Raw genomic sequence first — 26,825 nt, forward strand, 5'->3', positions numbered from 1 at the left:
TTTCTAGATACAAAGCTCCAGGATTGCCTCTCAGACCGCGTTGCGGACATAACAAAAATGCTTTTCAATGTGCCAAATTGAAGTCGAATGACATTTTTGAATTTCACAAATCTTTTTTCAAGCATTCAAAGAAAACTGAGCAGGACAACTTCCTACTAAAATTTATTGAGACATCAACAACCGAAAGAAAACGTCCGAAAAATATGGAACGAAATCCTAAAACCATGACATCAAAGTATTTGGTTCCTCTAAATTTAACTGGAAAACTTTTACCCGTTTGTAAAGAAGCCTTTCTAGGTATCTTAAGAATTAAAAAAGGACGCGCATTCGGTGTTGCGAAGAGAAATTTCACAGAAAAAACTATGGCCACTGAGGGCGTGGTGGGAATAGAAAAAGAAGATTATATTTAGCTAAAAGAGAGGCTGTTGAAAAATTTATAAAACTTTTTCAACCTCTAGAATCGCATTATTGCCGTGGAAAAAATCGGTAGAGGGTATATCTTCAACCCGATCTTAACATAAATAAAATAGGGAAACTTTACAACGATCAAGCACAACCCGGGTATGGAGTTAAGCCCGGACTTTTTAGGCTGGTATTAACAGACGTTTTAACATAGGGTTCGGAAGTGCAAGAGAAGACGTATGTTCTACGTGCTTGCAATTCTCCGAAAAAATAAAAATGGAAAAAAGGGAAACCGAAAAGAATTCCTTAATAATTCAATACCGAGTACACAAATTGCGTGCCAAAGCCTTTACGGATTACCTAAGAGAAGAACGGGATGATCTTTTGACCGTGTCATTTGACTGCCAAAAGAATTTGCCATTACCTAAAATTCCCGATCAGTCAACATATTATTCGCGTCAATTATACTTCTACAATTTTACGATTGTAATCGGAAGTTCTAAGAGCAAATTATCTCAGGATAATGTTCACGCCTATACGTGGACAGAGGAAATGTCATCTAAAGGATCGAACGAAATTTGCACTGCAGTTTTTCATTGCCTAAGCAATTTAAATTTTGATGGAAAGAAAGTGTTAAGATTGATGGCTGACGGGTGTGGTGGCCAGAATAAAAATACGATGGTTGTCGGAATGGTGATGAAGTGGTTTCTAAACTCTCCAAACAGTTTAGATCCGGTTGAACTTATTTTTCCGGTTACTGGCCATTCCTTTTTACCTGCAGACAGGGTATTCGCACTAAATAATTGTGCAGCCTGATGAATATGCAAACATTATATAAGGGAGCATGCGACTGTGCACAAGATGGTCACAGATATTCCAGTTTTAGATTGGAAAACAGCCTGTAAAGATGTTCTGAAATCCACTTCAAGCTGGCATTTTCAAATTAGTAAATGCAAGCGGATCATTTTCAACAGAAGTGGGAATACAAAGGTTGCAATTAGTAGAGAAATGTCATACAATTGTGACCCATCCATTGATCATACAGGAGTGTCAAAAAACATTGTGAGGCGTGGAAAAATGATTATCAAATAATTCCGGTGCCGATGCCAACGGGTGTATCTGTGAAAGAAGCCAAATTATCAGATGTCAAAAATCTTCTTAACAAGCACTATGGTGAAGATTGGAAAAACTAAATTCGAGGAATTAAATTATTATAAAAACGTATTTTTGACAAACAATCCTCACACAGAGTTAGTCGACGAAGAAGAAATAGTAATCGATGATACAGAGGAGATTTTGGACTTTGTTTAGTGTTTAAATAATATCGACGGGTTCCGGGCTAATTGTATTAAGCGACACTCTGGGCGATATAGACTTTTATATATATTTGGATTCAACGAATTTTTCTGCGTCGTTTGAGCTGTGTTTGGTGACAATCGGAGCACTTTTTTGTCGCTTAATACAAGCACATTTTTGGGCCCATTTTGGACTGCAATGTATGAAGCGACACAAAATATTGACAAATTTAGGAACTGTGTACTTAAGCTCACTACCAAATACCAGACAATCGTTTTTTTCCTGGAGCAACAATTTACAGGCAACGTACGTTAAAGCATTTAGCCTGACCTTATAAATATATAGAAATGTCGCTTCATACAATTAGCCTCTTTGTTAAATTCTTATCCAGTGTCGCTTAATACACGTAGCTTTACCTTATAAATATACAAGAATGTCGTTTAATACATTTAGCCTCATTGTCAAATTCATACCCAGTGTCGGTCCATACATTTAGCTCTGTACATGAAATGTTAGATGTTGTCACTTCAACCATTTAGCTTGCAGTAGATAATGATTATGTCGGTCGCATGAACTATTTAGGATTTCAACAGTAAACATTTAAAGATTATGGTTAAACATATTTTTGTTATTCAATATTTGATTTGCAGTGTCGTTTCAGTTATAACAAAAGTAAAGTTCTAGTACTTCAAACAGTTTATCTTAAACGGAATAAGAATAGTATACACATTAATACACTCAAAATTTCATATGGATTGACTATTATGACGTTGGTTAAAACAATGATTTTGGCGCCATCGCGATAAACCGCGCGAGTTTAATTGCCCCCGCCACCCGACGCGGGCGCTTCAGGCGTCTCCCACCTCACCGCGCAGTGTTGCCAAACGTACGAGGTTCCTTGTACAAATACGAGATTTGTGGCCTTCCGTACGAGGTACGAGGAGACTATCAACCTCGTACAATTATGTACGAGATTTTGATAATACCTATGTAAAAACTAGTGCCATCTATCAGAACTTGTAGGAACTTCTTACACCAAAAATTACATTGTCGTATTTGCGCGATGATTGTCTATGGTAGTTATCCCATCAACCGAGAAATCCCCGAATAATAAAATTATTGAAATCCCTGAATAATAAAACAGTTTGTTCGTTCTTCGCATTAGTCGTCGCTGTGACACAGAGCGCAATTTTCTACTATCTCTGTTTTTTACGAGTTCCATTTGTTGCATGCCGGCCGTGTTTAGTTGTACTACGTTAGTACGTGTAGCTAATTGAAGTTTTTGAAAAGAAGAAGATTTTTATTGTTAAATACCTAGTCTTTTCGTTGTTTCGTCCAATTGTTTAGCGGTGAAATAGAAGAATCGCTATGAGTGATAACAAAGAAAACACTGACCGTTCGCCTACTTTGACTCCGCCTAGAAAATTAATCAAAAAAGGTGGTTGGACAAGTAAAAAGGAAGGTAACACGTTATCACAGCATCGTGTACAAAATTTTAGACAACAATGGTTAAAGGATCCGACTTTTAAAGACTTGCTTTTGCCAGACACCAATGATGTAACAAAAGCTAAATGTGCATATTGCCCGGGAACATCAATGGTAGCTGAAATATCCAATTTAAAAACTCATGCCTCTACCAAGAAACACCTGGGCAACAAACCTGGATCCAGTGGAAAAACACAAACATTAACATCACTTGGATTCCAGAGAGGTCTAACTCCACAAAATAAAGAAAAAGCTCGTGCAGAAATTAAACTTGCTGCTTTTTTTGCGGAGCATAATATAGCATTCTCGTTGCTGACCATTTGACAGATTTATTGAAAGAAGTTGTGACGGATTCTAAATTAATCAAAGAAATTGAACTTAAACGAACCAAAATTACAGGTGTGGTAAAGAACGTTCTTGGAGAAGGTCATAAAGCCGATTTAGCGCTAAAATTACAAAACAATCAGTTGTCGGTGATGACGGACGAGACGACCGATATTTCTACAGTCAAAACTGCCTGCGTTGTGGTACGCTATTTTGATCAAGAAGCTCAAAAGATATGTAGCGCATTTTAGGAGCTGTACAAAGTTTTCAAGGAAACACCTAATGCTGATGATATTCCTACTGCCAATGCCGAGAATTTATACAGAGCTCTTGTCGATTCATTAAATAACCGTAATGTTCCATTGACAAATGTTATCGGCTTTGGCTCAGATGGGTGTAATGTCATGATGGATGACAACGACTCAGTAAAAACATAGACTGAGAGGTCACAGTCTTTTTCATAACGATCACAGGAATGGGTAGTTTTAGTACATATTCAAAGTATGGCGTCTCCGCATATGAAACAAGTTGGTCTGCCTGCTCTAAGTGGTTGCAACTATGAGTTATAGAGCTCACAAGAGGCTTCATTGTTTCGAAAAAAAAACGATCAGAGGAATGGGTAGTTTTAGTGCATATTCAAAGAATGGCGTCTCCGCATATGAAAAAAGTTGGTCTGCCTGCTCTAAGTGGTTGCAACTATGAGTTATAGAGCTTACAAGAGGCTTCATTGTTTCGAAAAAAAAAACGATCAGAGGAATGGGTAGTTTTAGTACATATTCAAAGTATGGCGTCTCCGCATATGAAAAAAGTTGGTCTGCCTGCTCTAAGTGGTTGCAACTATGAGTTATAGAGCTTACAAGATTAGGCTACATTGTTGCGGAAAAAAAAAACGATCACAGAAATGGGTAGTTTTAGTGCATATTCAAAGTATGGCGTCTCCGCATATGAAAAAAGTTGGTCTGCCTGCTCTAAGTGGTTGCAACTATGAGTTATAGAGCTTACAAGAGGCTTAATTGTTTCGAAAAAAACGATCAGAGGAATGGGTAGTTTTAGTACATATTCAAAGTATGGCGTCTCCGCATATGAAAAAAGTTGGTCTGTCTGCTCTAAGTGGTTGCAACTATGAGTTATAGAGCTTACAAGAGGCTTCATTGTTTCGAAAAAAAAACGATCGCAGGAATGGGTAGTTTTAGTACATATTCAAAGTATGGCGTCTCCGCATATGAAACAAGTTGGTCTGCCTGCTCTAAGTGGTTGCAACTATGAGTTATAGAGCTTACAAGATTAGGCTACATTGTTGCGAAAAAAAAAACGATCACAGAAATGGGTAGTTTTAGTACATATTCAAAGTATGGCGTCTCCGCATATGAAAAAAGTTGGTCTGCCTGCTCTAAGTGGTTGCAACTTCGAGTTATAAAGCTTACAAAATTAGGCTACATTGTTGCGAAAAAAAAACGATCAGAGAAATGGTCAGTTTTAAGTAAATCTGAAAAATTCCCCGCAGTTTGGGGAATTCCCGCAAATCGGGAACCCTGCTTGACACACACATTGCCCCCTCCTCCGCCCGCGTCCGGCCCGGCGGCCCGCGTCCCGCGTCAGCATCGCGTCAGTGTGCGCAGTACAATCGTTGTGAGAGGGTGTGCTTTCGCTTTTTTTGGTGCATTTTTTAATACTATTACCCGTTACTCCCACTTTTACAATAATGTCGAACATAAATACTACATGCCTGTTTTGTGAATGTAAGATGGACGAAAAAGTGCTGCCTTTTAATAAAAACAGTTTAGAAAAGTGTCGTGATATATTAACAGTTCGTATTAACCGTAATTTGAAACATGCTCATATCAAAATACAAAATGATTGTGACAGTACTGCCGTATATCATCTATCGTGCTATAAAAAATTTACCGCAGTGAAAAAAACAATAATATCTACTCCTGAGACCAACAGTTTAACACTTCTGCCAGTCGAGACTTCAGATAATCAAGCGGAGACATTGTCATCACCTTCACCAAGTACGTCTAGTTGCAAAGCTATATGCTTATTCTGCGATCACCAGCGTAAACAATCACATAAAAAATTTGAAAAGATGCACTGTTTGCAATCAAATGAAACCCGCGAAAAGATACTGATGAAATCGTTAGCATCTAACGAAGTCAATTTACAACATAAAATTTCACAGACAAGTGTTCCATTATTTTATCACACTAATTATTTGAAAGATTTTTTTAGAAGAACTGAAAAAATATCCGACTTTCAGTCCAATGAAAAAGACGGTGTGTGGCACGTTATACGCGAGAGCCATAAAAATGCCTTACAAAAATTGTATGAATTCATAAACGACATAATTCATGGCAATAATATTCATTTAATGTCCAATCTTCACGAATATTATGAATCTTCTCTGCAGTCAAATAGCACTGAAAATAATATTACATGTTCGAGATTAGAACAGAAAATTCGAGCCTCATTTGATCGAAGCGTTTTAACTATAGAAGAAATAAATGGACGTAAGTTAGTTTTCAGAACGGGTTTGCCAATTGATTTCGTGATGTCGAAACAGAAGGAATTAGTGAAAAGAGATATTCTCACGTCTGCTGCTAATATATTGAGAAAAGAGATTCTTTCCCTGCCTAAAACTCCCCTACCAACTAGCGATGTGTAGGTTCAGCCGGATTGAGTCCTTGAGCCCGAGTCCTTTGCGGGAAGCGGGTCCTACTCCCACTCCTTTTCGTAATCAACCACTCCCAGAGAACTCGGTCTGGGACTCGGACCCGAATGCCTCCAATCAACGACTCCCAGAGAACCCGGACCCGAGAATGCCTCTAAGGACTTGGACTCGGACCCGAATGCCTCTAATCAACAACTCCCAGAAAACTCGGACTCGGGATCTCGAACCCGAATGCCTCCCTCCACCACCGGCCTCGCGAGTCCTGCAGTGAGTGGTAAGTTCTGGTGGTGAAGACATCTTCTGTTTACCTGCTTTACAGTAAGTGGATGTTTTGTTTATTGTTTAATATCTAGTACTTATTGGAGTTATTTGGGGTTATGAGTTGCTTTTCTAAACCGATGAGCTAATTAGTTAAATAATAATATCGACTGACATGTACTAATAAATCAATAATAGCAATAAATTATTTGAGTGATGTAAAAAAAAATAAGTTAAGTAATATTTAATTTAATTAGGTGTATAAAAATTAGGCTGTGACTGGGGTTTTCACTTTAAAAAAAAATGATTCTTACCCTAGTATTGTCGATAGTTTTATCAATCAATTCTGTTTCAGCAATCAATTCTGCCATTCGATACAATTAACAGCATTCCTCAAAATATTAGTATTGAAACAATAAGAAATGATTATTGCGGCTTATAGCCAATGAATTCACCTAGATTTTACCATTGGATGTACCTAGAGGTGCTACTAAGATATTGCAATACTTGCAAAAATTTGACGAAAAGCGCTCCAGTGGATGTTTTTATTTATCTTCTAAAAAACACAAGCCACTAAAAAGCATATTGCCTATTATTTATAATATCCATAACACTTCATTGTAAATATTGTATTTTTTGTTGTCACTGTTAATAACTACAACGACTACAGAAAACAGATAAAACAAGTTCATTGGATTTTGAAGGAACAACCTTGGAAGGCTCAGCCATCCGAAAGTTATTACCTTAAATCAAGCCCATTGTTCGTCCCTTTTTACATATTTTTAAAAAAATTGTTGGCTAAATCAGATAATTCGGGAGTTGCAGCCAAGCCGATTGTTTGTTACAGCGTTTCCCAAATGGTGGGTCTGGAGTCTGGATAAAATAAAAACTCTAATTAATTTATTATTTTACATTTAACTACATCTCATAACAAAATATTATTGTCTTCTGTTATGAATTACGACTCTCATTTTGTGATACCTATGACATATTACAGCGCCCATAAGGTGATTTTTTCACAAAACGGCGCTATGCCAAATATCCAACATTATGTGCATCCTGTACTAAATAAATAAATAAAGATAATCTTAGGAATTTGATTCAGGTGGTTGTGAAATGGCCTCTGTCTTCCCTGACTTATACCGCAAATCAATCTTCCATATTACACACACACTAATCTAATAATCTCCTGAAACACCTTTCTCCGCTCTTCATGTCCAAACTATCTAAGCGGTCCTTCGACCAAGTATCTCTAGACAAGCCCTGTGATCTTAAAAATGCCACCCGAACCAAAAACATTGGTTTACGTAAACATTTATCAAAAACAAAGTGCATTTTCTCGCAGTCCAAAGATCACAATAAGCATTGGTTTTTTACCTTTTATTGGTCTGTGTGGAGCAGAATCGCTAGTTTTGTGAAAATCTTTTTTTTTTCAAACACAAACATGAGGCAGTCCGTAGTATTTTAGGTACGGGCTATCGCAAACTTTATTATTAACAAATTGATCAGTTATATGAATACTTCAAAAATAGATGTACCTAACAGATAGATCCGAGGCAGCGTACAAAGAAAAGTAACAAAAGATCAAAATGTTTAAATTCTTCCTAAGAAAAAAACCACGTTACGCAACAGATGCGACGGAACTCGATCGGTAGGTAGGTACCTAGTAGTATTATGAAATGACGCGTTAGGTCAAGGCTGCCCAACCTTTTTAGCAGTTGGGCGAAATTGACGATTTTGAATCACTGGCGGGCCACTCCGCACAAAATATTTGAAATCCATGGGGGAGGGGGGTTGTTATGGAACTTCGCTGAGAAAAAATTCCGCACACCCGAACATCATATGTGATACCCCACAGCAATTTTTTGAATTCCATGGGGGGGGGGTGGCTACAGGATTCCATTTCGACGCAAAAAATATTATGTCGACAACCGGTGTATTTTTGTTTCAAAAGTAAGTTCAACAGGTTAGATTTTTTCGTCGCTGATTCTCGTTCTGAGTAGACTAAATAGCGATAAATCGCCGTCGTTGGCAACACTGGTGACCGTGCGCAAGCTGCATTGTTTGTTTTACCGCGGGCCCGCGAAACTTTTTCAAATTGGCGGATTGGCGGGTTTTTTGAAAATGTTTCACGCGGGCCTGGGGTTGGGCAGCCTTGCGTTAGGTGGTATTACTTTTGGATTGAAATTAGGTATGGGAGGGCTAATCTATACTTATTATATCGATGAAGCGGTAACTTCTTAATCTTGTGCATTACGCCGTGCACTTTTTCTCCATATTTATACTGTCTTACATTCCTTTAAAAAATATTAATTAAGGTTAGTTTTTTTTAATGTAAATAGGTAGGTTCTAAAATGTGTAGGTACTGAATTAGATTTTATTTAAACAATACGTCAATATTGAGTGAAATAAAATTTTGTGGATCTGTGAAAAAAATAAAACCAAAAGGACTGCGGAAACAAGTTTGGGAAACGCTGAGAGGAATATAATATTCATTTTGTCACAAAATCATATCGACTACACGTGCTCCACGGCGCGGTGGGAGGTCTGCTGTGCACGCGTTTGTCTCGTGTGTTTTGCTGTGTGCCGGTTTTTAGCATGCGTTTTCTCGTGTGTTTCACGTGATAATTTCGCGGAACATTTTTTACTTTTTCATATTTTTCATGGCTGTTTTAGAAAGTATCTAAGTATTCGCGTTTTTAGTTTTGCTCCCAAATCTGCCTGTATTATTTTTCTTTTCAATTCTCCCACATTTCTTGTGAAAGGCAGTATTTTTTAAATTACTATTTTTATAGCGCCGCTTGTGTGAAAACCTCCCCAAGGTTGCTTTATACCTAACTTTAAGAAATTTAACGTAATCATAATATGATTATAAATATATTTTTAGGAATAAATAAATAGGGGAGGTATGATAAGAAAAAAGCAATGTTTCGCATTATTTTTTTTCTTCGATCCAGATACAAGTAACGTTGTGACGAGGTAGATATTTAAATATAGTCTATGTTCCTTACAAAACCCTACTTTCCGATGAAAGGTTACATCATTGATAGTTGCTATTTATTTCTTTTCCAGAACGATTTGTGCAGTACTGACCTATCTTACAGAACATATTACATAGGTAATTGACAGTTATCGCTGGAAATCCGTACCCGGTGAGCGCTTGTCTTGTAACTGACTCCGTGTTGCGTACATTGTGAACAATATGCCTCCACACAATGCAAAGAAGAGTGAAGTATGGAAGCATTTCGACAGCCCTAATGAAGTAGAACAGAAAGCTAAGTGTTCTTACTGTCACAAGTACATCAGTTATCGTGGTGGCGGCACTGCTAATCTATCACGTCATTTGAAGAGGACGCACCCAACGGTCCCTTTATTAACGAATGTTACTTATAATGCCCGTCTAACTGTACAAAACTTTCAAGAAGACCCATCTGTCTCTTGTATACATCAAGAACCGCTTCAGCCTCTAGAACACGAAAATATAAATCGGCGAACTCAAGAAGCACCGACAACGGCGACAACTAGTCAAACACAAGCTAGTATTGCTAATTATATTCATGTTGTTCGACCTATCTCGGTTTTGAGATCAAAGCAGTTGGATGAGCAATTAGTGAGGGTAATAATAAAAGAATATCAACCATTTAGTATAGTAGAGGATGTGGAGTTCAAAAAATTAATACATATGTTATGCCCCGGATACAAACTGCCAACTCGAAAAACAATTTCTAAAGCCGCGTCCAAATACGTGGCAAGCCTCTGCAAGCGTCCACAAGCCCCAGCGTCTGGTGCCGCGCGTGTGGCTTGGCTTGCGTAGGCTTGCAAGAGCTTGCGAGAGCTTGCCGCCGATCCGATCGAGGTCGGATATTTTGGCCCAAGCGGCAAGCGCTTGCGGCAAACGCTGGCGTGGCATCCACACGTTAGTACAACTTACGGACTGGCGGAAGGTAGACGTGCTTTTCGTTCCGAACTTGACGTGCTTTTCGTTCCGAACTTTTTATACAAATAAAAATTCCAAACATGAATACCTGGACAAATGACACGACATTATTTTTCTTGGAATGTTACCAAGGGGAGTCGTGCATTTGGAACCCAAACGATGTGGATCATAAAGATTAAAAAAAAGTGTCTGATGCGTGGACTCGTTTGAGCCGAACTGTGAATAAGCCCGTAAAGGAAATAAAATCAAAGAAAGAGATTTTGATGACAACTTTTAGGAAACATCTAAAAAAGAAGCAAGATTCCATACGATCTGGCGCTGGTATGGATAATTATTTTTATGCCTCTTTACCTTATTTTTGTTTCAATTTATTTGAGTAAATTTGTAAGAGAAATATCATTTTTTTTTCCTTTCAGGCGTTGAAGACATATATGATCCCATTTGGTTCGCGTACAAGACGATGGAACTTTTTTTATTGCCTATATATACCTGTAGAAATACAATAAATACCGAAACGGTGAGTAAAAAAACTTCATATTACTTTAATGGTTTATTTTTAGGTTTAATTTTATTGACATGACATGACATTGTATAAAATTATATTGGTAAAATGTAATTTTATAAATCACGTCCTGAAGAGCGATTCTATATCTTTTGTGAGATAACGGATGTGATCTCCTGTCAGATTTGTGTGATTTTCTATGGCTGTTATTAATAGGAATTAGTGTTTAGAACGATCTAAGCTAAAATATGTGACAGCTCACATACAGTGGCGGCTCGTGACTTTTGGGTGTGCTAGAGTGCTAATATTAAAAAACGGCATTATTGAAGTTGTCGTAGGCGAATTTTCTTTTATTCTTTTCGAAAATCGGTTTTTTGTATGAAGATTTTTCAGGAAATCCGTGTGACACACGGCCAAACTAAAAATTCATAAAATTTTTCATACAAAAAAACTAGCACACAAAAAAGTCATGAGCCGCCACAGCTCACAGCTAAAACCTGACATCGGCCCATAGAAAAATCAAATAACCGCTATAGAAAATCACACAAATCTGAAAGGAGATCGCGTCCGTTATCTCGTTACGATCCCACTAAAGATATAGAATCGCTCTTCAGGTAGTGCTCCTACAAAAATATGAAGTAAATTCTTCCCTAATTTGAATGGCGTTCAACGGCGACCTTCGGGGTATGTTTGGCATGTTTTGTATTGCATTATATTCATCCTGGTTTCTTCGCCATGAACCAAGTCTCATAAGATTGCCATTTTCATCATGTGCATCAAACGTACCTGGGGGAGTATATCTTGCTGAAGAACTTTCACTTTTTCTGAGAAAATTATGTAGGAGTACACAAGTCATCGTGATTTCCGACACAGTATCTGGTTGCAAATTAATTGGTCGTCGGAAAATTCTGAAAACTGAAGTTAAAACCCCAAATGTATTTTCCACGACAACCCGAGACCTAGATAAGCATTGGTTAAATTTCCTTTTTGGTGAACCTATTTCATGATTTCCAGGGTATGGCTTCATTATATGAGTGCTTAGGGCAAAAGCACCGTCGGCTAAAAAGACGTAAGGCACGTCATTATTTGATCCAGGAAGTGGGCAAGATGTGGGGAAATTAGTTTCGTTTCTACAAATTCTTTGCCACAATAATGAATTCTTAAAAACACCACCGTCACTAATTCTCCCTTGACTTCCTATGTCCGCAAATGTAAATTTGTATTTGCTATCGACTAATGCCATAAGAACAATGCTAAACGTTTTCTTGTAGTTGAAATACTCAGTACCACTATAAAATGGACTTTCAATAACTATATGTTTGCCGTCCAACGAACCCACGCAATGTGGAAACTTGCTCCTGTATCCTTCTTCTATTGCCAGCCAACCTTCCGCTGTTGAGGGCATCTGAAATTATAACATATTAGGTATATCAGTAATTAATAAAACAATTAATCTGTAACAAATAACAATTTAATACTGTCGGTTTATATTTTTTCAGCAATCACGACCGGAAATCGACGAGATAGAAATCGAATCCGAAGAGATGGATGGGGACTTATTAGGAGAAGACAACAATCACCCGCTGCCATCGACTTCTTCGGCCACACCTGTTTCTACGCCGAAACCCCCTCGCCCGCGCCGTGGTCCTGACTTTGCTGAGCGACAAATGACCACAGCTTTAGGACAATTGACAAACATTTTAAATAAGCCACCGCCTCCCAAAGACGATGAATGTGACCTCTACGGAAAGTTATTAGCTTTGAAGCTGCGGGAGCTTTCTAACAATGAAAGGAAACTTTTTATGTTAAAAATTGATGGATTGTTTGTGGAAAGACTTCAGCAAAGTGAATTCATAAGAGAAACCTCAATATCTCCTCAATATTCAAATTTTTATAGACCTCCATCGGCATCCAGCGTCCATTTTCCCAGCCGACCTTCATCATCTCAATCTTCCCATTACGAACCCTTGAGCACACCAATTCCAAAACGCCCTTCATCCTCCCAAACTTCTTACGAGCCCTCTATGAGCTTATTGAACCCAAAACCTCGAAGAACCAAAAAATTTGTTCCATTTAACCAGTACCCGATACAACCCGATACTTTCAATCCGCATTCATCCAATCGTCAACCCCAAAACGACTGCAATTCTACCCGTCCAATAGAAATAATATCGGCAGAAATACTTCAGCCCCCTCGAGAGTATATTGCAAACGCAGATTTATTGAAAGCGTATGAAGATTTCGAATCTTCTAATGACACGAATCAGTAAATTGTTAGTGTCATTAAAATTTTAATTGTTCATTAGTGTCTAATGACACTAATCAGTAAACTTTTTTGTAATTGTAATTTGTAATTGTAATTTGTGATTGTAATTTGTAATTGTAATTTGTGATTGTAATTTGTAATTGTAATTTGTGATTGTAATTTGTAATTGTAATTTGTGATTGTAATTTGTAATTGTAATTTGTACTAACAAAAAAGAAATAAAAAATATCATAAAAAATATTATTATTGTTTTCCTTTACCTTTATTTCGTCCTTTAGAACTGCAATAATAGCCTTGCAAACTTCTCGTACGATTGTAGATATGCTTTGGCTCGATACTTTAAATAAATAATGAAGGCTTTTATAACTGTCGCCAGATGCCAGAAATCTTAAAGTTATCGCAAGACGATATTTCGCTGGTATAGCTTCCCTGAAATTGGTATCTTGCTTTGAAATCGCAGGTGAAATTTTGTTCAGCAAGAATTCAAAATCAGCCGAGGTCATGCGACAGAAGTTATCAAACTCCCCAGACGGCTCACAAAGAAGTTCATTAAACCGTTCTTCAATTAGTTCTCTGAAACAAAACAAAAAAAAATAGCATCTACGAACACAAAACACACAAATAAACAAAATATTAGAATATAAATGAATTACCTGGTACGATTTCTGTGAATTTTAATCATCCACCATCTTCTTCTCTTTCGAATTTTCCGTTTTTTTTCATTTTGTTTCGCTTTATAATAAAAATACGTTAGCGCAAAAATGACAGCTGATGCAGCTGCTTCGACGTCCGCCATCTTTGGGCTCTGCGAATATACTGGCGCGCTTGCAAGTGTGGGGATGCCAGCCATTCGCTTGCCAGAGCTTGCCTGAGCTTGCGACAAGCTGCTTGTCGCAAGCATTTGGACGTAGCATAACAGTATAATCCCACGGCTATACGCGAAAACTGAAGAGATAGTGAAGGAAAAATTATTTAAAGCTAATTATGTTTGCATAACCACAGATGGATGGACATCAATCACGAATCAAGGATTCTACAGCGTCACATGTCACTTCGTAAATGAGGAAACTGAATTGAGTTCGGTTTTATTGGGATGTGAACAATTTGATCACCGTCACACATCTGAAAACAGTCGCCAAATGGGGGTTATAAAATAAAGTAATTGCAGCAGTAACAGACAACGCTAGTAACATGACCCGTGCAGTCCAATTATGTCAATGGGAACATTTCCCGTGTTTTGCACACAGCGTAAATTTGGTTGTGCAGGCAGGATTAGAAAAGGTATTCTAGATAAAGTCAAGGTCATTGTCAAATTTTTCAAGAAAAGTTCCCACGCACAAGCAGAGTTACACGCTGCACAAGAACGTATGGAATTACCCCTCTTAAAATTAAAACAAGATTGTCCAACGAGGTGGAATTCCACATACGACATGCTCAAACGCATATTAACTATTAAGAATGCAGTGGTATCGGTTTTAGCAGTTGAGATGCCCCAATACAATACTATAACATCTATCGAATGGGAGGTCATAGGAAAATGTGTTCAAGTTTTAAAAATTTTCGATGAAGTGACTACAGCCATTTGTGCGGAAAAGACCATTAGTATCTCAAAAACCATTATATTTGTCACGGCAATGAAAGAACATGTCGAAAAGATGATGGTGGAACTCATGGATGCTTCACATGCAGGCGCTCAAGAAATGACAATTACTTTGAAAGAAAGACTTGTAAGCAGGTTTCATTTTATAGCTCAGAATACTTTAGCAGCACAGGCATCATTTTTGGATCCTCGATTCAAAAAATACGCATTTTCAGATGATTTGTCTTACCTAAAAACGTACGAAGACATAAAACATATTATCAATAGTTCCGAAGTTTCACCGGCAACAAGTAGTAATAGAAAGAAATCTACCATCCCAATCTAGTACTGACATAGAGTCATTACTGTACAAATGTTTTGATGAGAAAGTTCAGTTTTCGGCACAGCCCCAAAGCGTGTCCACGTTATCTACAGCTGAACTAGAAAAATACGTTGATGAGAAAATCCTTGACAGAAGAGAAAACCCTCTCAGATGGTGGAAAGAACGTAAACATATTTATCCAATATTGTACCAGCTAGCAATGAAGAGACTTTGTGTTCTAGCCACCTCCGTCCCCTGCGAACGTTTATTTTCGAAAGCTGGACAAATCCTCACCGAGAAGAGGAATAGACTATCTACCCAAAAATTTGAGAAAATTTTATTCTTAAACTCCAATCTCGGACTCGAATAATGGATATATTATTGGGTATCAAGATATTTTACATTTGAATATTTAAAATGTGTTGTATTGTTTACTAAATATTTGTATAACTATATATATGTATAACTATATGGGACGTGTGGGATTGCACTATCCTCCCCACATCCTGGAATAAATTATTATTATTATTAATGTTATTCTTGTTTTACAAAAAGATACCTCTGTATTATAACTGTGTTGTATTATAACTCTATGGTTTATACCTGATTGTAAAATTTTATTTTCCGTTTCGGAATGAATGAAAAAAAATCTTACTGATTTTATTTTTCAATGCTTTTTATGTCTTATGAATAATACGGGGGGATTTTGCGATATTGCTGATTCTTTTAACTGTTTGTAACAATTTGTATAATTTAATTTTTCAATTCGCAATTTAAAAAAAATATATTACATTTTTTTATGTTCATTTTTTTTATGTTTTATCTTGATTTAAAAAATTCAATACGAAGATATTTTGAGTTTATTTATGATTCTTTTGACTGTTATTCCTATTTGTACATTTTTTTTTCGGATTAAGAATTTAAAAAAAAAGTTACTGATTTATTATTTTTATGTTCAATTCTTATGTTTCTTTTGTTTCATGATCTTGTTTTAAAAATCAACACGTTGGCATTTTGAGATATTGCCGATTAGTTTAACGGTTTTTATGTAAAATCTCAATGATTTATCGCAATTCTTTGATGTTTTATATTTTTATTTTAGCCCCTCATATTTGTAGGCGCTAGGTACCTACTGTAAGTAAAAATTATTGTTTTATTTTAAAGTTTTATTTTAATTATCGTTCACTATTTTTATTTTTTGTGTTATTAAAAATACAAATTTCAGTGGTGTCTGTCTGTGTATCCGTAACTCTGGTTCAATGAACTCTAGAATATGGATTTGCTTTGATTTTAAAAATTGGAACTGATTGTCAACTGGTATTGGAAAGATTCAGACAAGCGATAAATTAGGTACCAAGATTATTTTATTCAATAATTGTTTATTTAAAATGGCTATCTTTTGTTAAAATTTTTTAGCTATGTCGTAATAGTGTTCATTCGAAAGGCAAATTTCTGGCAAATGTTTATTTTTAATGATCCTGAGACATATATATGTATATATTTGTGAAACCAAAAGGAAAAATATACAAATCAAGTATATAATATACACAAATCCTACAATAATATATTGAACAAAGTGTGTATGTATTGTAAAAGTAAAAAAAAATGGACTGGAATAAATAGATATTAAAACATGTTGTTAATTGTTAAAATTTTAATAGTTCAATGCTGTACCTAACTACTTCCTGACTTTGTTTTTAAAACATCTCGCCTTTACTGAGTTTCATTTGATAGAGGCTTCGACCAAGTACCTTTATCTATATCGATGGAGAGAAATTATGAAAACGACAAATTCTCAACGACAACCGAAATTTATGTTACTACATTTGATTTATTACTGCTTACGCGTGTGCTAAAATTATCATCTGGAACTTGGAACCTAATACTACATCCGTTACGGCCTCGCATTAGCCGTAGCCCAATCAGCTGGAACACGACAAGACACGAATGGATTTCGTTGAACTTCGCCAAAATGTAAACTGCACAACTCGCGACTCGGGTGCGATGGGTGACGGGATTGACTCCGTGTTCTCGTGTGGGTCCGAGTTCTTGTGCGGGTCCTTGTCCTGCTACGGGTCCGAGTTCTTTCGCGGGTTCTATCCGAGTCCGAGTGCCGAGTCCTTGGCCGGACCCGTGCGTCCCGGTAGTCGCCCAGTACCCAGTCCGCACCCAAGAACTCGGACCCGGGACCCACTCCAAGAACTCGAGTTCTTTTAAAAGGAAGCAGTCCTCGGATGCCTCCGGAAAAATGCAGAACTCACCCACCTCTACTACCAACCACTTGTTCAGTGCAGGAATTACTCCAAGGCGAGTGTAATATACCCGATGCTCTTAAAAAATTCAACTTGGAGCTCCTTGGCATCGGTTCGCGCACAAAAAAAAAGTTGTCTGAGACTTGCTTAAAGAAAGCTGAATCGATAAGCCAGGATCAAATTTACGCTGTGACAAATGGACATGTTAAGCCTTCTAAACAATTAGCTCTGGGAATGGCTATTAAAAGTCTAACTAACAGCAGAAAAGTTGTGAACATTTTGAACAAATATGGTCAGATACCTAGCTACACTTTATTAGAAGAATTAGAAACTGAAATTACCTATGCCTCCATCGATGAATCTATAACAACATTCATTCCGTCTGGGATAATTCCATGTCCTCAGTTAAATACTGGAGTAGCTTTCGATAATTTTGACCGTTACGTAGACACACCTTCTGGAAAAAATACATTGCATGACACAGTAGGAATTATTTTTCAAAATGAAGAACAGTACTCCATACGAAATCAACCTATTGACTTGTCAATGAAACCATCTAAAGGCAAAAGAAGAAGGGCATTCGACGTGATTGACATTAATATAGATCATCCCATTAAAAAACCAAGAATGAGTGACAGTATGATTTTACTTGATAGTGACTTACGTAAAACAACTGAATCTGTCAAAATAAATGCAAAGAATAGAGATTTATTATGGGTTTTGTGTCATGCTGCTGAAATCGAGAATACTCCTATGTGGGTAGGATTTAATAACCTCACTATGAATGATCAAACCAGTAAACAGAAAATAGCTTATTTGAACCCAATAAACATGTCTCCCACTAACACTTCCGTTGTTAAAACAACAATGCAACAAGCAAAAAGTATAGCCGAAGAGTGTGGCCAGGAATATATATGTGTTACATATGATCTTGCAATTGCAAAAGTGGCATTACAAATACAATCCACAGAACGGCCAAATTTTGACAATCTTTTTATTTTTCTTGGCACATTTCATATCATCCTGGCCTATTTCAAAGCTATAGGAAAATTTATAGATGATTGTGGTTTGACGCATATGCTAATCGAAGCTGATTTGCTAGCCAATGGGTCTCTTAACCCTAGAATGCTAAACATCGCCTGTGAGGCGAAGCAATTTTTTTTTGGAGTGATATCTCCTGATCGCTCACTCGTATCAAAGCATGCGCTCGCGCCAACTCAGTTGAGTGTTGTACGAGCTAGCGCACAGACGTTTTTTGGATTTGCTCGGCTGCGTTGTTGAGATACAGACACGTGTGGCGCCTGTGAGGCGAAGTTTAGCATTAAAGGTAATTTTTTTGTACATATATGTTTGTGGTTTTTTTTTTGATTTTTTGCTAAAAATTAAAGTTTGAGTATAATTTTTATAGTTTTATGAAATGGCAACGTCTGAAGCGCAGCTACTTAAATGGCTGGAGGAAATATCGGTAGATGGAAGTGAAGAGGACGACGATTTAGGAGCGGATTTTGATTCAGATGACAGTGTGGATGACCCCAATTACGTCACTGAGTTAGACGATGACTTGCAGAATATTCATGTATCAAATCAAATTCATGTCGATGTACAATCCACACCAGGAAGCTTTAGCCACGGCGCAAAATAGGGAGCAGCCGGCTTGTGAGAATCGGATAATTACGCCATCGGCATCGATTATGAGGGGAAAGAACAAATATATTTGGTCCTCAGAACCTTCTTCGTCACAACAAAAATCGAACAGAACTCCTTCGAGAAACATAGTCCATATTGTGCCAGGCCCAAAAGAAGGCGCCAAGGGCATTGTTGATCCCATGAAATGTTTTGAACTGTTTTTTACTTCGGAGTTGATGGACGAAGTACTTTTGCGGACTAATGAATATATTATACAAACAGCTACCAAGTATAAAATTCAGAATACTACTACATCACAGGTCAGAATAGAAGAGCTTCGTGCGCTTCTTGGCATATTTATCTTGAGCGGAGCGTTGAAAAATAATCACTTGACAACAAATGAGCTGTTTGATCCTACGATTTGTGGATCCCAAAATTTAGCTGCAATGAGCTGTGAACGGTTTGAGTTCCTTGTAAAGTGTCTGCGTTTCGATGATCGTAACACTCGAGACGACAGAAAAAAAACTGATAAGTTTGCGCCTATCCGAAATATTTGGGAAATTTTTATCAAGCAATGTAGAGATCTGTATAAACCAAGCTCATACGTGACAATAGATGAACAACTTTTGGCATTCAGGGGACGATGTCCATTCCGTATGTATATTCCTAATAAGCCGGCCAAATACGGAATAAAGATTGTTTTAGTGTGCGATGTTAGATCAAAATATATGTTTGATGCCTCACCGTATTTGGGAAAAAACCTCGGTACAGCTATAAACGAACCATTAGGCTCTTACTATTGTAAGCTGCTTACAAAGACTATACATGGCACAAATCGTAATTTAACTGCCGATAACTGGTTTACTTCTATACCGCTAGCTGAGCAATTGCTTCGACCACCATACAACCTTACTCTTATTGGAACAATTCGAAATAATAAGCAAGAAATTCCACCAGAGTTCAAACATAATTCATCACGCCCTGTTGGGACATCTCTTTTTGGATTCCACGAAAAGCTCACTCTTGTTAGCTACAAGCCAAAACCTCAAAAGACCGTTCTTTTGCTCTCTACGATGCACGACAAGCCTTCTGTTGACTCCGTTTCCGGTAAGCCGACAATAATTCATTCTTATAACGAAACAAAAGGTGCTGTGGATACTTTTGACCAGATGTGTGGTCACTCAAGCTGTAGCCGTAAAACTAGGCGTTGGCCACTTTGCATGTTCTATGGAATGTTGAATATGGCTCTACTCAATAGCTTTGTAATTTATGTATCCAATTGCGAAGCTTTGAAAATAAAGCCAATGTCAAGAAGAGAATTTCTCAAGATATTAAGCAAGAACCTATGCAGCGACTGGTGCGCCATCCGTTTGGAAGAAAGGCCACGTATGCAGAAAAGAGTCCGTTCTGCAATTCATGACGTGGTTGGTCATAATACTGACACTGATTCAGATGAACCATGCATAAAAAAGGGAAAAAGATCAATGTGTGACTTCTGCCCCCCGAAATTGAGGCGTATGAGTATTTATTTCTGCGCGAAATGCAAGTTAACATACTGCTTAGAACACCGGTCTCCAAACTGTTGCAAATGCGACAAAAAAAAGTAGGTGGAAAAAACCGAAACTTTATTTTGGTCTCAATGAATATTTTTAAGTTGTAAGCTGTGAAATATATTTTTATAGACTTAGTACATCTCAGGTCTATAAGACCCAGAAGTTTTTTTTTTATTTCCAATTGTGAATTTTTTTGATTTTTTTTTTTTGTAAAAGATCTCTGTATACCACGAAACAAAATATATGATCTTAAAATAAGCTTTTAATATATTTAATGTATTTAAAAAATGAATTGTGTTATTTTTTTTTTGTTACCCAATATGTAATAAAAGTGTTTTTGTTTTTGTTTTAATATGTTGTATTTTTTTTAAGTAAAATATGTTTTTTTTTATAAAAGTCGCCTCACAGGCGAAGTTTAGCATTAATGGGCTAAAAAATATGTTTAGTATTCTAGGGTTAATGGATTCATGTCTGGTACGCATTACAATCGATGCAAGAGACTTCACCCTATTATTTCACTGGCCTTACAATTAATCCATTTTAAATTCTTTTTAAAAGAGGAAAATCTACAATTGTCACCAGATTTGGTAGAAGAACTGCAAGAAATAAAAAATAGACGAATGGACAGTTCTGGAAACATCTTGGTCGATGTTGACAATTTCTTTTTATCAGAAATCATCTCTAAATACAGAATTTTTCGAGAAAAAACTCAAAACGGAGAACACGGCAAAACGGCACAATTTTACATGCAATATATAAATCTGATCGAGTATTACTTTCTTTTGAGCCGATCGATACGAGAAAACAATTTTGAGCTTTACAAATATGTACTTCCAAAAATTAACAATATATTTTCATACTAAATCATCCAAATTATGCGCGATGGCTCACAAAGCACCATGACGACATATTAAAAGTCCAAGACACTCACCCAGGCCTCGAGCTTCATTTAAAACTTCTGACACTGATGTAATCGTCATTTTACTGGGAAATTTGGACAAATTCGAAAAGCATGAAATATTTATTGAATCCAGCACTCTTGCCAAACGACGTATTGTAAATGTTAACAAAATTTATCTCAGTATTGGTGCTACATTGGCAAAGAGTTTGCCAGCGTTTCATGCTTTGACAGGGTGTGATTATACCCCTGCATTTTATAGAAAGGGCAAACAAAAACCTTACAATATCCTAAGTAAAAACACAGTTTATCAAGAGGCTCTAATAGAGCTAAGTTCTAATGCTCCATTGACAAATGAAATCAAATGCAAAATTGAACAATTCATATGTGAGTTATATGGTGTGAAGAGTAAATCTGTAAACGAGGCCCGCCATAAGATTCTCCTCAAAAAATTTAAGCCCAATAAAGAGAATGAAAAATTTAACAAAACTCTTTTTTTAATTTTGATGCTGCTTTTTTGCCACCGTCTGAAATCGAACTAGTTCAACAGATACTTAGAGCTAAATACGTATCAAATATCTGGATAAATTCAACCAAAAATCCTCCAAGCTATCTATTGCCAATTGAACATGGGTGGAAAGAAGAACACGGCAAATATGTCCCTATCTGGTATGCAGGGAACCGACTACCAGATAAAGTATCTGATGTTACTGTAACGGAGTCAGAAAATGACAATATTTCTGGTGATGTCAGTGGTAAGTTTTATACGATTGCGGATGTATAGGTAAAAATCGTTAGGAAACGAAAAGTTTGCATGTATTTGTTTCTTATTAATGGCATATTACGTATCTAAACCATAAATCTCATTAAGCTATACATACAAGAGTTCGTTTCCTTCTGTTTTTTATATATACATATGTATAATAATTTTCATATCATCAAAATCGTCATTTTTTCTATCAAACTTTACAGTTATTTTATCACATTACAGACTCCTCGTCTACGTGCCTAAGCAGCGAAGAAGAAGATTCCGAAGATGACGAAATCTAAGTTAAATCTATCCAAGTTAAAAAAGAAATCTTGAATATTGAAATTGAATATTTTAAGTTTTTTATGAATGTTTCTACCTTAATATCAAAATCTAATTCCATTATTCCATTCCAATTTTGTGCTCTGAGTTGTAATCTTAGTTCTTCTTCGTCATATTTTGCATAGTTCCGATAAGCTTTGGTGTTTATAAAATGTTTTTTCGTATTTCGATTTTGCTCTATAATTTGAATTATGGAGTGATTCTGGGTGCATCTAATAGATTTACCTGTAGTTCAAATACATTTGTTATCACCAGATCAATTAATGTACTTGATGTTAGAGTTACTCTAGTGGGATCTTTTACCAGTTGTTTCATCCCATTGAATTCAATGATTAAGTTTTTAAGTTTTTTGTATAGATGTCTGCATTTTTATTCATGTTTATATTGAAATCTCCTACTATAATATTAGGTTGTCTTTTTTTATGTTTTCTGAACACCATTTTTCGAAGTACGTTAAGAAATCCCTCAAACTCGAATTAGGTAAACGGTATACGATACCGTAGACCCCTTTTTTAAGCTATTTTTTACTTTTATCGCCAAAATCCATGATGTTTTGATGTGACTAATGAAAAAGCTCATAAAAATATTAAAAGAATATTAGAAGTAAGTAAATATTTAACTCTTTAAGCCTTAGTAATATTCTACAAAATGATTAATCTGTGATTTTACCCAAAGATGTTTAGATTATGGAAGTTGAATTAATAAAAATTGGATTTGTTCGATTTAATTTTTTTATTTTATTGATTACTGTTATTTTTTTTTTCTTTGAAATACAACCACTGAGAGCAGGCAGACCAACTCGTTTCACCTGTGGAGACACCATACTTCGAATAGGTACTAAAACTGACCATTTCTGTTATCGTTTTTTTCGCAACAATGCAATGACTTGCGCGCATCATAACTCTGAAATGCAACCACTGAGAGCCGCCAGACCAACTTGTTTCATCTGCGGAGAGGCCATACTTTGAATATATACTAAAACTGACAATTTCTCTGATCGTTTTTTTTTTCGAAACAATGTAGCCTAATCTTGTAAGCTCTATAACTCATAGTTGCAACCACTTAGAGCAGGCAGACCAACTTTTTTCATATGCGGAGACGCCATACTTTGAATATGTACTAAAACTACCCATTCCTCTGATCGTTTTTTTTTCGAAACAATGAAGCCTCTTGTAAGCTCTATAACTCATAGTTGCAACCACTTAGAGCAGGCAGACCAACTTTTTTCATATGCGGAGACGCCATACTTTGAATATGTACTAAAACTACCCATTCCTCTGATCGTTTTTTTTTCGAAACAATAAAGCCTCTTGTAAGCTCTATAACTCATAGTTGCAACCACTTAGAGCAGGCAGACCAACGTTTTTCATATGCGGAGATGCCATACTTTGAATATGTACTAAAACTACCCATTCCTCTGATCGTTTTTTTTTCGAAACAATAAAGCCTCTTGTAAGCTCTATAACTCATAGTTGCAACCACTTAGAGCAGGCAGACCAACGTTTTTCATATGCGGAGATGCCATACTTTGAATATGTACTAAAACTACCCATTCCTCTGATCGTTTTTTTTTTCGAAACAATAAAGCCTCTTGTAAGCTCTATAACTCATAGTTGCAACCACTTAGAGCAGGCAGACCAACGTTTTTCATATGCGGAGATGCCATACTTTGAATATGTACTAAAACTACCCATTCCTCTGATCGTTATGAAAAAGACCGTGACCTCTTAGACTAACAAGGTTAATACGCGATTTTCCAGGAATCATAATCACGAAATGCGTTTGTCACTCGGCCCATTTGTGTGCCAGTGAAGCCTGTAAACAATTACCTGAAGGTGTAGAACAACTAGCTAGAGATATCTACAACTTTTTTTAAACATAGTGATAAACGGCTATTTGATTTTCGTAACTTCCAGTCGTTTGCTGCAGTGGAGCCTCACAAAATACTTAAACCATCACAGACAAGATGGCTTTCCTTACTATCAGTGGTTGAAAGGATATTAGAGCAATGGGAGGCCCTACGTCTTTTTTTATCGATTTCACGACGAATCGTGCTCATAGAGCAAGAGCCGATGTAAGAAATCGAGCAGTATTTATTCTCGAAAAACTCAGCAACCCATTCTACAAACTTTATTTCTGTTTCCTTGAATGGTCGCTCCCTTTATTCAATAAATTTAATCTCGAATTTCAAAGCGAGAAAGTAGTTGTTCACAATCTACATGAGAAAATTCGTACACTCTACCAGGTAATTCTATTGCGTTATTTACAACGCGAATACGTCATGACTCTAAATCTTGGTGAAGTGAACCCTGAAAGTCAGCAACATCAGCTCCATGACTCTGCACTGTATCTTGGTGTCAAAGTGTACGAGATCTTGAAACATCCAGATGTGATCAGACAGCCTGCAGATATTGCACAGTTCTTCGCCACTGCAAAAATTTCTACAAAGTTGCAGCCACCGAAATTAAAAAACGGTATAACATGGAAGATCCTGTCTTGTCAAAGTTACACGTTTTTGAACCTGCATCAGCGCTCTTCCACAATTTCAGGAACCGTTTCCCTACACTTATGCCTCTAATGGAAGTAGTACCCCGTATAATTGCACCAGCTGATCACAAAATTAAGCAAATAATCGACGATCAATGGAGGAATTTGCCTAATGCACAAGCTCGTTATCCTAAGGGGATAAATGAAATTAGTGAGCCAGATAAGTTTTGGGCTCAATTACTCAAAATTGAAGACTTCTCCAGGCTCGCTCATTTTGCCCTTTCTGCACTATCTCTACCCCCATGCGAATGCTGACTGCGAGCGTGTTTTTAGTAAGGTGAATTTAATTAAAACAGACATAAGAAACCGGGCCGGTTTTTCTCAATTCTCAAAGAGCTAGAAAAATATGAATTAAATATTCAAAACTGTAGAGGCCAAGGCTACGATAATGGCGCAAATATGGTTGGAATCAACAAGGGAGTGAAATCCAGAATACTGACCATTAATCCAAGAGCATTCTTTACGCCTTGTGGCTGCCATAGTTGGAATCTTATATTAGTAGACGCAGCCAATACATCATCTATGGCAAAGGTGTTTTTTGGGTTTATCCAAAAAATATATGTCTTATTTTCAAAATCCAGCAAGAGATGGGAATTACTGAAGGATACATTGAAGATATCATTGAAATCATTGTCTGATACAAGGTGGGAAAGTAGAATCGCTTCCGTTAAAGCTATTTTATTTCAATTTGATGAAGTAATAGATGGCGTAAATAATCTGAAAACTCAATCTGGAGACGCAGATACTCTCTGCGATTGCGAAGCAATTATTACTGAAATGCTTACTCTAGAATTTATTATTTCGATACACGTGTGGTATATAATATTAATCCGTGTGAATAATATAAGTAAAATCTGGCAAAAAGTCAATATAAATTTAAAGATCCAAGAATTTCGGGAAACAGGCTTTAATGAATGTATTACAAAAGCTTACGAGTTCATAGAAAAGATCAGTTATGAAATTCCAACCACTTTTAAGGAGAAAAGGGCTCGCAGAAAAAAGAGAATGTTCAGTTATGAAGCTGCAGATGAGCCTATTGATTCTGCTGAAAGAAGATTTAGAATAGATTTTTTTACTACAATGGTTGATGCCATTATACAAGATACCGATACGACATTTACAGCACTCACTCAATACTACAGTTATTTTGGATTCTTGTATGAAATAAATAATTTAAAATCCTTGACAAATAGCGAACTTTTGAAACACTGCAATGACCTAGGTATATTACTACAACATGGAGAAAGCAAAGATATAGAATCCTATGAACTATACGAAGAACTGCAACTCTTAGTTCCTAACATACCAGTCTATTAAAGATACCAAAAATCTGATTGAATATATAATTAAAAATTAATTGCAAGACATTTACCCTAATGTTTATGTTGCGATTAGAATTATGCTGACTATGCCAGTAAGTACAGCATCCGCAGAAAGAAGTTTTTCGAAATTAAAAATAATAAAAAATTATTTGAGAAATAGCATGAAACAGGAACGGTTATCTGCTTTAGGAATACTATCAATCGAAGCAGAGTTAGCTTCAAAAATCGACTACAAATCCTTACTTACAGACTTTAGCAAAGCAAAGAGTCGAAAGGAATTATTTTTGTAAAAGATTAGACTATATAAATTTAAAAAAAAAAAAAAAAGCTATATACGTATGTTTATGTCTGTATAGATATGTGCACCTACGTATATATTGTGTGCTTGCATGCACCCATATCGAAAAAAAATTATGTTCATTCTTTTAACCTAATGCTAAATTACTTGTTTTACACTTTCTATTATCTACTTTTTATTTTTATTTTATTATAATGTTT

At 36.5% G+C, this 26,825-nt stretch overlaps 2 protein-coding genes and 2 pseudogenes across 2 annotated transcripts; all 4 read left to right on the top strand.

The window, feature by feature from the left end:
• The first annotated feature begins 1,943 nt into the window (after nt 1-1,943).
• LOC149417920 (uncharacterized) lies at nt 1,944-25,393 on the top strand (annotated as a pseudogene).
• LOC149417921 (uncharacterized) lies at nt 10,619-13,399 on the top strand. Its single transcript, XM_089639533.1, has 3 exons — nt 10,619-10,691; nt 10,787-10,887; nt 12,372-13,399. Exons 1-3 carry the CDS (start codon nt 10,634-10,636, stop codon nt 13,140-13,142), a joined length of 930 nt encoding a protein of 309 aa, XP_089495659.1. The 5' UTR covers nt 10,619-10,633; the 3' UTR covers nt 13,143-13,399.
• On the top strand, nt 15,999-20,337 carry LOC149417922 (uncharacterized). The gene is made up of 3 exons (XM_089639833.1): nt 15,999-18,432; nt 18,725-18,839; nt 20,205-20,337. Exons 1-3 carry the CDS (start codon nt 17,274-17,276, stop codon nt 20,335-20,337), a joined length of 1,407 nt encoding a protein of 468 aa, XP_089495959.1. The 5' UTR covers nt 15,999-17,273.
• LOC149417923 (uncharacterized) lies at nt 20,938-21,785 on the top strand (annotated as a pseudogene).
• Nucleotides 25,394-26,825: the final 1,432 nt, after the last annotated feature.

This window comes from Hesperophylax consimilis, chromosome 14, assembly GCF_061612785.1.
Source record: "Hesperophylax consimilis isolate HC1 chromosome 14, BYU_Hcon_1.0, whole genome shotgun sequence".
Classification (NCBI taxonomy): Eukaryota; Metazoa; Arthropoda; class Insecta; order Trichoptera; family Limnephilidae; genus Hesperophylax; species Hesperophylax consimilis.